The sequence below is a fragment of the Ursus americanus genome, chromosome 33 (genome assembly GCF_024610735.1).
Source record: "Ursus americanus isolate L20-20 chromosome 33, mUrsAme1.1.p, whole genome shotgun sequence".
Classification (NCBI taxonomy): Eukaryota; Metazoa; Chordata; class Mammalia; order Carnivora; family Ursidae; genus Ursus; species Ursus americanus.
The window spans coordinates 196,607-209,675 of NC_142159.1; the positions used below are offsets into that span (position 1 = coordinate 196,607).

General features: G+C 41.9%; 1 protein-coding gene across 1 annotated transcript; it reads right to left on the bottom strand.

The window, feature by feature from the left end:
• Nucleotides 1-1,310: 1,310 nt before the first annotated feature.
• On the bottom strand, nucleotides 1,311-12,171 carry ZFP69B (ZFP69 zinc finger protein B). The gene is made up of 5 exons (XM_045771952.2): nucleotides 11,984-12,171; nucleotides 9,305-9,390; nucleotides 7,343-7,469; nucleotides 6,987-7,082; nucleotides 1,311-3,604 (listed from the first exon to the last, which is right to left on the bottom strand). Exons 1-5 carry the CDS (start codon nucleotides 12,108-12,110, stop codon nucleotides 2,436-2,438), a joined length of 1,605 nt encoding a protein of 534 aa, XP_045627908.2. The 5' UTR covers nucleotides 12,111-12,171; the 3' UTR covers nucleotides 1,311-2,435.
• Between the last annotated feature and the right edge of the window lie 898 nt (nucleotides 12,172-13,069).

The following is a 13,069-nucleotide window of genomic DNA, read 5'->3' on the forward strand; positions in this document are numbered from 1 at the left end:
AATGGGGAATCTGGTCAGCACGTCACAGCACCCACCATAAAGACTCAGATCCATGCAGCACCCTGCATGGCCTTGTCTCAAGAAGTATGTATCAACATGGGAGATGATAGAGAGGAAAAAGGAAGGTCTGCATGATTTTTAAAGAAGTTCATCTTATTGGGGTGCCTTGGTGGCTCAGTTGGTTAAGCATCTGCCTTTGGCTCAGGTCATGATCTCAGGGTCCTGGGATGGAGCCCTGCGTCAGGCTCACTGCTCAGTGGGGAGTCTGCTTCTCCCTCTCCCTCTGCCCCTCCACTCCTGCTCTCTTGGTCTCTCTCTCAAATAAATAAAATCTTTCTATTTTTAAGTTCATCTTGTTGAAATAAATTAATATTGGAAGTACACCAGTTAAGACTGGAATTTGTTTTTTCTCTGTTAAAATGGCAGTTTTCCTGGGTTATTAGTTTAAGTTGTAAACAAAGATTATTCTATATCTTTAATCAGCCTAGAAAAACAAAGTTTCTGTTTTGTCTTTAAAACGGAATCATCTCTTGGGGCGCCTGGGTGGCTCAGTCATTAATCGTCTGCCTTCGGCTCAGGGTGTGATCCCAGTGTTCTGGGATCGAGCCCCACATCAGGCTCCTCCGCTAGGAGCCTGCTTCTTCCTCTCCCACTCCCCCTGCTTGTGTTCCCTCTCTTGCTGGCTGTCTCTTTCTGTGTCAAATAAATAAAATCTTTAAATAAATAAATAAATAAAATGGAATCATCTCAACATTAAGCTAAATTTTATTAACAATGATATAATCCTCTGCATCTGCCATTAGAATCTTATTGCCCCCTTGGCTAAATAGATCTTTTTTTTTTTTTTTTTAAGATTCGAGAGAAAGTAGAGGGGGGAGGGGCAAAGGGAGAGGGAGAGAGAAACTCAAGCAGCCTCCCCACTGAGCATGGAGCCTGACACAGGGCTCGGTCTCATGACCCTGAGGTCATGACCTGAGCTGAAACCAAAAGTCAGATGCTCAACTGAGCCACTCAGGTGCCCCAATTATTAATTTTTAAATGTTCTATAATCTTACTTAGGCACGTACTTTAAAATCTTCTGATATTTCAGAAAAACTTCCCCAAATTCAACTTCTAAATGAAGTCTTTTTGACTAATTAGGCTTACTTGGTATGTCAAATCACACGGGAAGCACTGTCAAATAAGTGACAATAAACCCCCTCAGGTTAAATTACACGGTTGAATATTAGAACTATTCCAGAAATTATGTAACATTTCTAAGGCTTTAATATGACACTATAACAGGACATATCACAAGTTCCAGCAAAGCAGATTAAAAACGACGACGACAACAACCCTATAGGACCAATCACTATTCTTGCTGTGCCTATTCCAGGGCAGGAGGGGGCAGCTATTCACGCACCATAGAGCAGGAGTGGTAAACTGCAGCTCTCAGGCTAAATGCATCCAAACACCAGTTTTTTACATGAAGCTTACTGTTTATTGGAACAGAGCTACACCCATTCATTTAGGTCAGTGGTTTTCAAGTACTTCACAAGTACAATGTTGACCCTGCAGGACACATCTAGCAACGTCTGGAGACGTTTTTGGTTGTTACAATAGGTGGGGGAACTACTGGCATCTATGACTGGCAGCTGGTGGCCAGAGATACTGCTAAACCCACTACAGTGCCCAGGACAGCTTCCCGAAACAAACATCTGGCCCAGAATATCAGCAGCACCCAGGCTGAGATACCCTGGCTTATGTGTTTCTCTCGATGTTTTTGCACTAACATGTAGAGTTGAGTGGTTCTGACAGAGCTCGTATGGCCCACAATACCTAACATATTTACTATCGGGCCCTTTATGAAAAGTTTGCCAATTCTCTACAAGAAACCATAAAATATACTTAAGCATTTCATGTGTAGTAGGTTATCTATCAATTCTAGAAAGCTTCCTTTGACATTATTTCTTCTAGAAATGAGCCAACCAGTATTTTTATTTATACCTCTTCTAGCCATATAAAGGTCTATAGTAAAAAAAAATATACTTTATATTTCATTCTAATTATTTAAGGGATATTTAAAACAGTGATTCTCAAAAGCCAATCCAAGGACCAGTAACTTGCCATGATGAACTTTTCACTGGCCCATAATGAAATGAGAAAAATAAAGACAAATTTGGGAGATTTTCATAAAGCTAACTTAACTCAATGTTTAGGGTTATTCCTAATGATCACATCCTTCCTATATTTAAAAATATTAAAATGCCCTTTCTTTTCTGAATCAATGTTGATAAAAGGTAGTTTCTTTAACATGGCAAAACTGATAGCTGTAACACTGGATCGAGTCGTTAAAAAAAAAAAAAACTCATCGCTTCTTGAAATCCAAAAGTCAGAAAACCTCTGATTTAGAGGCTTTTGTTTCATTATGCAGATTCTCTGATGTTGTACATACATCACATATCATTGCTGAAGGTATTTCTTAAATGTGTTTTGCAGTGTCTGATAAGTGATGAATTACAGCTGAAGGCTTTTCCGCATTCATTACAATCGTAAGGTTTTTCTCCAGTATGAATTCTCTGATGTTTAGCAAAGGATGAATCATGCCTAAAGGCCTTCCCACAATGACTGCATTCATAAGGTTTCACTCCCGTGTGGACTCTCTGATGGATAGAAAGATGAATTCTCTGGCTAAAGGCTTTCCCACATTCCTTACATTTATATGGTCTTTCCCCAGTATGAGTTCTCTGGTGTTGAGTTAGGTATGTGCTATGGCTGAAGGTTTTACTGCATACGTTACAAATATAGGGTTTCACACCCGTATGAATAATCTCATGTTGCCTAAGGTGTCTAATCTGGAAAAATGCTTTTCCACAGTCTTTGCATGTGAAAGGTTTCTCTCTAACATGAGTTCTCAGATGCTGGATCAGCCCAATGCTCTGGCTGAATGCTTTCTCACATACACCACATTCATACGGCTTCTCCCCAGTATGGATTCTAACATGCTGAGTAAGAGATGATGGATGTCTGAAGGTTTTCCCACATTCCTTACATTCATAGGGTTTCTCTCCAGTATGGATTCTCTGATGTGGAACGAGGGATGAACTTTGGCTAAAGGCTTTTCCACATTCTTTACATCGGAATGGTTTCTCTCCAGTATGAATTCTCATGTGTTCTGTAAGGTGAATGAGCTGCTTGAAGATTTTTTCACAAATATTACATTCAAAGGTTTTCATTCTTGTATAACTCCTTGAATGATTGAGCAAATCTAAATTGTATCTACTTCTCTTTCTAGATATATCATATTTATGGTCTTTTTTTCTTGGAGGACCTTCTGGTCCGGGAATAACTTTTGAGCTCACATTAATACTTTTCTCAAATCTGTTAGATTCTCGGCCTTTTTCCTGAGTGAGTGTTTTCTTGTGGGTCAAGGGGATTTTCCCCTCACCTAATCCTTGGTTTTCCCGGTGGCTTTCTAACTTATCACATTTGACGACTCTCCCCAATGTGGAATATAACGTGCTTCCTCTCGTGGACTGTTCCATCATTAGGCCATGGTGTAATTCTTCCCATGAAATACCATTCTTTAAGGTTGACTCCCTGGTTTCTGTTTTATTCTCCAAGTCTGAAAGAAATCCCAAAACACAAATCACCCATATTCAGTGCACTTTAAAAAATAAATGGCCATAGTGAGAATAGGAGGGGGAAAAATGAACATGTACTAAGCATAGAAACCTTGGACTATCTTCAAATGTAGTTCTGCCCCCTAGAAAGCTAATATAAAAAGAAGTGAAAAAATGGTCTACAGAAAGAAGCTTTTAGAGTATGTAAGGTGACTTTCAGGCATTGGGAGGAGTTCATCCATGTGAATTCCAGAAGGAAGTACACTAAGAGGACAGCATCATTGTAAGGGCAAACATCAAAAGATAAGATTAAGGAACACAGGATTCTAGCACCATATCATCTCAAGCTCGTATTTCTATGACAAAATTTTCTCTATTAAAAAAAGTTTTTTCAAGTATTTATCTCATACTTTCTACACATTAAAATAAAACATTAAATAATATAGGAGAAATAGCCTCTCTCAATCTCATCTCCTTTCCCTTAGTGTCTTGGGATTTTGGAATACATCCATTTAGATATTCCCAACAGTATGTATACGTGAATGTGTGTGTTTATGTATGTACGGTCACAAATATACATTTGCACAAAAAAAGGGATCATGGCGCATATATATATTTCTGCATCTGTTTTTTTCTTAATTCACCTATATCTTATGGGCCCCCTTCCTTGTCTGTACATTTATATTTATCTCATTCTTTTTAACAAGTGCAGTGCATTCCACTGGATTCCACTGATGGGCATATCATAATTTGACTTTTCTTTACTGAAAAATATTTAGGTTGTCTCCAGTTTTTCATGTTATCATTATACAAACATTTGTTTACACTCCTGTCAATATTTCATAGGATTTACTAAAGAGAAATTATTGGGTTCTGGGTATGTGTGTTCTCAGTAGATATGGGTGCCCTTCCCAGCAAGTTCACTCGATTTTTATCAATCTTCATAATTTTTGCCTATATCTATGAGGTGAAAAGTGGGCTTCTTAATTTGTGACACATTATTAACTAAACTGTAAAATCTTAAAGGATAGAGACTATATAGTCTATCCATAGTATATATGGGACAATATTTTTGGAAGAGGGAGTTTCTCTAGTTTTTATTCTCTTTCTATTCCCTTCCATCCCTTCTGGACCCTGCCACCTTAAACCACCAATATTTTCTGTTCACAACAAACTCCTATTCCCCAGGATTTCTAACCTCACCTTAGTAACAGCACATACAAAGTGCTTGAGAATAGCTGGGTAAATCTTGGAGTAGACTTAAAAAGCAAGTAGAGAGAAGGGGTGCCTGGGTGACTCAGTTGGTTAAGCATTCAACTCTTGGTTTCAGCTCAGGTCATGATCTCAGGGTTGTGAAATCAAGCCCCGTGTTGGGCTCCTGCTTAGCAGGGAGTCTGCTTGAGATTCTCTCTCTCCCTCTTCCTCTGCCCCTCCCCCCTACTTGTGCTCACACTCCCACTCTCTCATATAAATAAATAAAATCTTTTTTAAAAAAGCAAGTAGAGATATTTATATTACTTATTATAGGGAATAAGGAGTCACTTAACTTTTCAGGGTAAGAACAAGAAATGTCGCATTTCAAGAGGTCAAATCTGACAGTAACATTCAAAACGATTCACAAAAATAATAAAACATCAACAAATACAACTAAAAATCATAGTAATAGGCATGAGATGATGGGAACTTGGCTTGGCACGGCATCAACAAAGATGAAGAGGAGAAGTGGATCTAGCAAGTAATACCAGAGAAGCATGAGAAATGAGGAAGCACTGAGAGTAGAAAAACATGATACATTCTCACTGATACCATAATTTTTGATCTTTGAGACTAAAGAATAGGAGGAGTCAGGATGAGAAATTTGCTTGGGAGAGAAGACGGTCTCTGTTTTCGGGCGTATCGGGTTTGAAGTGACAACAGTGCATCTAAACAGAGATGGGATATGTGGGAATAGAGTTCGTACGGCTGTATGAGATGAAGAGGAGAATATAGGTGGCAAAGAACAACTGAAACCATTACGATACATTTGTGGGCATTTGTGCGGATACAGAATAGCCGCGTAAAAGACAGAGGCCCCTCAGGGACTGTGGCAGACTCTGCTGGATATTCACCAAAATCTGTTCTTCCCATTACTGGGCACACAACAACACTCTAGTTCCCAATCTTGATTTTGATTTGAGTGAAGGTTTCTCCTGTAAGTGACTCAGAGTGAAAGTCATGTGAGTCACTCCAGGCTGGCCCATTCAAACCTCCCAGAGGAACTCTTGTGTGCTCTTATTCTGCTGCTGGCTATACTAAGATGATGAGGAGGCCTTAGGGGATGGTGCAGCCACCATGTGGAAGAAATCTCAACCCCAGATTCGCTAGGTGGAAAAGAACTGTCCATTGGCCTAACCAGTTCCCTCAGACCAGTGTATGAGCAAGAAATTCCTACTGCATTTGAGCCACCTTTTTGAGTCTGTCTGCTGTAGTAGTTTAGCCTATCCTGACAGAGGTGGAAATGGTGTATCTGCATTGAAAAGGGTATTGATGAGAAGCACTGGAAAGGCAATAAGAGAGATAGGGGAGATAACAATTATTAAACTGGCTGGTGGAGGAAAGGACAGATACCAAGAAGGCGGCGAGGTCTACAAGGCTAATGCTGCCATGGAGAATAGCGTCGTAAGAACACAAACCGTGGAGTCAGAAGGATTCAAATTCAAATACCGACTCCACCGACCAGTAGCTAAGTGATGCTGGACAAACTCCTTAACCTGTGAGCCTTCTTTTCCTCCTCTGTAAGATGGGACTAATGTACACACAGGACTCACGCAGGCCAGCTGGATGAACAGCTGTCGTTATTGTTCTTAGATGAAGAAAGCTATTTGATTTGGTAAGAAGGAATTCTGTGGGGATTTCTCACTGAGTCCTAAGTTATCTGAAATAAAAATTAAACCACACAAGTTATAAAGAGAATCAGAACTGAAGCTATGATTACAGAAAAAGACTCAGGAAAACATTTTATATGGAATCGTGAGAGTGAGATCCAAGATAAAATGACATGAGAATCTGGTGCAGGGTGCTGTACTTAATGAGGGGAGACCCAAGAACACCTGAATGGACAGGAGAAAGAAGCTATGATCAGGGCAAGGCTTGGAATGTTGGAGAAAGCAAGAAAATCATGAAAGTCGGGTCAGGAGAATTAGTCAAGAAAACTAACCCTGGTAGGAAAGGCATCTCTTTCTCCCCCTACTCCAGAGAAACTACCGAGAAGAGGCAAGTGCAGAGTGGTAATCAGGTTTCTTGTGCGACCCATCTGGATGGCATGGTCTTCCCCAGAGCCTGGAGAAGGCTTCAAGTGGAGCTCTCTAACAAACATGATGAAGGCCCCATCTGCCTTGATCTTACCTGAACCTGGACTTCCTGAAATCTCTCTCTCGATCAGCCATGGCTCTTCTCCTTTCTCCAACTGGGAAATCACACCAGGTTTGGAGAGCTGACACCCTGCTCATGAAGAAGAAAACACTGCATGTGCTGAGGTCAAAGAGCCATCCCAAGAATTTAAAGATAGTTCTTTGGTAATCAGGCCTGCTGAGGGGTAGAGTAGAAAGACCGGGGCAGAAAAGGACACAGCCATCCCGACGCTGTTTAGAAGGAACTAGAAACCTCTATCACAACCCAAAGCCCAAGCATAGCACTTTGGTTAGAAATAAAGATTTTCGTCCCATAGGCAGGTTCTAGTTGTAAGGGGAGCTCGTCCTTACCCACTGAGACCAGGTTCCCATAGTTCTCCAGCATCACCTCCCGGTATAGATTCCGGTGAGCAGGGGCCAGGTGCCCCCACTCCTCCTGGGTGAAGTCCACGGATATGTCCTTGAAGGTCAACAGTCCCTAGAACATCAAATATGTTCCTTTTCAGTTCTAACATTGCCTACATGCTAAGAGATTCTAGCCAAGTTTTCTTGGGAACTGTCTTGAAGATCGGTTGGCTGACTCTCTACGGGAGGTTACAACACAATGCAGAAAGCATGGAAGCTGTCTTCTGCAACTTATCATTTGGCTGAAGGAGAAATACTCATGAAATAGTAAAGAAGGTCTCAGAGCAGTATATAATAATTTGGATTAAGGACAAAAAAGATCAGGAATATTTGAGGAAGGGGAGAGTTCAAAAGAGGCTAAGGCCACAAGAGAAGACAGGGACCTTTGTTGGGCTGAGAGAATTGGTTAAAATGAGAACATTTCAACCGGGGATGTACTGTATGGTGACTAACATAATATAATAAAAAATCATTATTAATAAAAAAAAATGAGAACATTTCAGCATAGGTAAAATACCATTAGCTGGGTATTTCTGTTAGTAAGAGAAGTATGTGAGAACAGCACATTTCTGGAGGGAGCATGAATTCTGCCTAGTAAGGAAGATTTGACCAAAGCAGATACCATGTTGTGAAGTACAAGAGCCTGTCATGTAAGATCTACACAAATTTAATAACCATTTTATGATTATTTTTAAAAATATTACCAAATGCAAAGAAAAGCCGGAAGGCTAAGGTAATAACACATCCCTTAAGTATAAAGATGATTCTAATGCTTTTTATGTATTATAATAAGTCTGGAAGGCATTTCAGCCCTATTGGGCTGGCAATAGCATGACATTTAACCCATTAGGAAACTGAATTTGAGGAATGTTAAAGATATGGGATTAAACCCTATAGTATGTTATTTTGGAAACTAAGATCACTCCACTATAAGAGTCTTCTCTTCTCTAAGAATATCTCCTTCTATATTGATGTTCTCTGATTACTCTCTAATTTTCTTGAGTTTCCCTGTGATTCTGGGGTTTGCCCGTTACCAGTGCCAATGGTTTTCTGATTAGCTCATTTATGATACACAGACACTATTAAACTGCTCTTGGAAGTTTTCCTTCCCTTTCTGGTCAGCCTATTCAGCATGTGCCCTTCATGACCTGCCAGAAACTTCTCTACTCATCTCCCTTTTCATCTACAATTCTGCTCCAAAACATGGCCAGAAACCCTCTCTTAAAGGTCATTAATGAAGTGTATACATCTCCAGGAATGTCAGAACCGCACTCTGTTAATTTTTAAATGTTGCTTAAAATGTTTTACATCTGAAACTAATGATGTACTGTATGTTGGCTAATTGAATTTAAATTTTTTAAAATGTTTTACAATATTTGTCTTTCCCCTAGATGACATCTGTGAGGTTTCAGGGCAAGAACTACATTACGTACTTTTACAAACACACACACACACACACACACACACACACACACACACACACACCAGCAGGATTTTATTTTTTTATTTTTATTTTTTCAATTTTTTATTTAAATTCTAGTTAGAATATAGTAGAAAATGGTGTAATATTGGTTTCAGTAGAATTTAGTGATTCATCCTTACCTATAACATCCAGTGCTCATCATAACAAGTGCCCTCCATAATACCCATCACCCATTTAGCCCATCTCCCACAATTTTTAAATGTGTTGGATAAATGACCAGAGGTTTGGTTGAAACAAGAAGGTTCCTGAGGAACCTTCTGTTATGGTGAACCTCCTACTATGAGGAACTTTCTACTATTGGTGGGAAAATTACTGGTGAAACCAATCAATGTGGCCTAGTTTAGAACAGGCTAAGAAAATCAAAGTCCAGGGCTCTTAAAATCTGAGAAACAATTTTAAGAAAGGGACAGGAAACTCCAACCCACCTGAGACTCCACTGTCGAGGGCACAGAGGTGACTTCATCCTTGAAACTTTCTCCCTGGGTCTGATCAGCATCCTGAGAGAGCAAAACTGAGAAAGGAAAAGAGCCATGAGGTTTACAACTCACCAACTAGAAAAATGGCTTGCAGAGCTGCTGAACACGGCTCCTCTCTCAAAACATTCACGGGGAGGGACACTTAGAGCAACTCAGAGCAGGCCAGAGCCTCCTTAACGACAAGGAGCTACAGTGCGCTGCTTTGGGCATTAATACTTCCCAACAACCAACACTGGTCCAAAAGCACAGATCTACTGGCCACTCCTCTGCTCAAAAATCCTCAAGGCTTCCCCACTGATAAGAAAGAAAAATCCAAGCATTTTCCCATGGATTTCAAGATCCTTCCCAACCCGTCCATCATTGCTTTTCTAAGTATCATCTCCCTCTAAATACCCTTCTTCATCCACTGCACACACCCACCCACAGAGCCCCAGTCGAGTTCTTTGAACATACGTCCCACTTGGTGAAAAACCAATATCCTTCTGGACCGGTTCAGGTGAAGTTTTCTCAAACACTCTTAACGAGAAGAAAGCTTCCACTTCCCTGTACTCTTTCCAAAGCCTGTTTTTAATCTCTATTCGGATATTGATATCAGACTGCCTCCTGTTATATTTATTTATATAATTATCTCCCTCAATTGAATATTAGTATGAATAAATGGGTAGAAACTATCTGGTTCATTTTTTTTTTTCTATCTGGTAAAGTGTTAAGCATAACATCCTGCCAGGTTGCTAGAATGCCAACAATACTGACTGAATTTGAGGTATTAAAAATATGAACTAGGAATTAAGGCAAATGAATTGTTGTCTTTGTATTATTTCCCAACTTTTTTTTTTTTAAAGATTTTATTTATTTATTCAACAGAGATAGAGACAGCCAGCGAGAGAGAGAACACAAGCAGGGGGAGTGGGAGAGGAAGAAGCAGGCTCATAGCGGAAGAGCCTGATGTGGGGCTCGATCCCACAACGCCGGGATCACGCCCTGAGCCGAAGGCAGGCGCTTAACCGCTGTGCCACCCAGGCGCCCCCTATTTCCCAACTTTTTATCATGAATATTGAACACCCATATATCCACCACCTGTATTCAATGTTAACATTTGCCATATTTGCTTCATCTATCCATATATTTTTTGAACCATTTCAAAGTTGCAGACATCATGATACTTCATCCCTAAATACTTCAAATAAGGATCTTCTGCATAACCACAATACCATTTATCACACCTAAGCAAGTTAACAATTCATATTCAGATTTCCTCAACTCTTCTCAAACTGTCTTTTATTCTGGATTTATTCCAACCCAGAAGCCAACCAAGGTGCACACATTCAAAGTGCCTGTTATCTCCAGTCTCTCTAGAATAGTACTTCCCCTTTTTCTCTTGACATTGGCTTTTTAAGAGACCAACAGTCTGATTGTGCTAGGGCTTACCTTACTTCTTTAACTTGTATTTTCTTTAAACCAGAAGTTCAGTCTTTAAGCTCAATTTAGGATCAGGTTAAATATTTTGGCAGGAATTCTTCATGGGCGATACCATGTGCTTTATATTACACTACCCAGAAGATCCAAAATAGGAGATTATCCCATCACTGACACACTTGGTTAAGGCAATGACTACCAGGGGCGCCTGGGTGGCTCAGTTGGCTAAGCGTCTGCCTTTGGCTCAGGTCATGATCCCAGGGTCCTGGAATCAAGTCCTGCATTGGGCTCCCTGCTCACTGGGGAGTCTGCTTCTACCTCTCCCTCCCAAGTAAACAAATAAAATATTTTTCAAAAGACAGTGACCACCAGATATCGCCATTGGAAAAGAATGTTCTTTCCTTGGCATTTTGCAAGTAACTTATGGGGGCAATACTTTGGCACCCTGTGAACACCCTGTTCACCATTAACTTTTCAATTATTTCATTTATAGTAAAATATTCTATTGTTCCTTCTATTCTTTTTACTGGAAGATATTTTCTGCAAAAAGCTTTCCCTCAACAACTGAAAATGATGTAAAATGCAAGGTAAGCGCATTCTTCATTCCCATAATAATTTATTTTCAAAGTAAGAAATCAGTGTATGAATCACCACCACTGGTAAATGAGTTTTTCCCCTTCCTCTATTTTGTGTCATCATGAACTTCTGGAATCTTGTTTATTCAAGGTGTTACAATCAATCTGGATACTTCACAGTCCTGAGTTTGTCCAAACTTGGCATCCTGCTCGTACGTGTCCATTAGCCTTTGCACCCTTCCCTGCTTTCTAGCACAAGATACTCCAGGCTCACCTGGTACTTGCCCTGCTGCCTTCTCCTTCTGACCTAGCCACCAAATGCCTGCACAGGTCTCTCATTTGACTCACATTTCCTCAGTGTAAAATAAAGAAAATTAGGCAAGTCTTCCCTGCCCCACACCCCCATGGGGAAAATGAAAAGAAATAACATATACAGTCATGACACTTAGATAGTGGGGTCAGGTTGAATTCACCACTACTATTCAGGAAAACCCAAGGCCAGAAGCCATAATCAAGAACTCCAGAGACCTTTTACCCAATTGCCTCCCCAAGGGATGCTTCTGCTCAGGTGTCTACCTTCCTTCTCACACGAGAGGATGCCGCTTTTCCTCCTTCCCGCCAACCAGCCTATTCTCACCTTCTCCTTCAAATATCTTAGTCACATCCTCCCACAGGGATGCCCCCTCCTTGGCCTTCTTTGGATGGCGCAGCTTCACGCAGGTGCTGGTCTCCATGGGCAGGGTGATCAGAAGCTGCTGTAGCATGTTGACTTCAGCACTCCTTTCTGGGGCTCTCTGCTTCGGCCCACAAGGCAGAAGGTCCTATTTGGGCTTGGCCACTTTCAATAAGCAAACTGCTGGAAACTCGGGCTTCACAGTTGTGCTGGAGTGCTCCACTCTCGCGCGCCCAGGGAACACACAGTACCAAAATCCGGAGTCTGGATCTTTTAATGTCTAGGCTCCCAAGGAGCATCTCGTCTTGAGCTCCATCTGTCTCCTTAGCAGGCAGCTGGAGGCTCCAGGTTTCTAGGCAGCCACCTCTCTACAGTCCCCTGGTGATGCTGGACAGAAAACATTAGCCAGCAAAAGGATCTAGAAAGCTCAGTCGCACAGTCAGAATTCTAGAACTGACACCAATGAATATTTTTTACAAAAGGTAAGTGGAGACGGTGGATATACACAGCCCACGCGGTCCAAACCACTGCGCTGGTGTCACGCAGCACAAAGAGCTGAATAGCCCAATTCTTTGTTGCAGGTAGTACGACGTTTAAACTAGTCTTGAGATTTGGAATCCCAAAGGCGCTGGGTTTGAATTCCAGCTCCTTCGCTTCGCTTGGCCGTGGCAAATCACGGAACCCCTCCAAGCCCGTCTTCTCCTCCCGCAACCGAGAGAATAAACCTTTCTCCAGGCGTGGACCTCGCCGCAGTCTTTGTCTGAATGCGACCCCGGGCGGTTGGGCGCACCACGCGCCACTGAGAGGCACCAGGCGGGGCGGAGCCAGAGCTTCCCGTCATCCCCACCCCAGACCTCGCACAGCTTCCGGCTCACCCCGCAGGTCAGCTCGCCCCACTCGCCCTCGCCCCCTTGCCCCGCTGCCGGCCGCCCTCCGCGCAGCGCCGAGGTGCTCCCACGTAGCGCAGCCGTGGCCTGTGCGCCTGCGCGGCAGCGGCCTCCGCGCGTGCTTCCCAGCGTCCCCCCGGCAGTCTCCGGCTCGCGGCGCCTC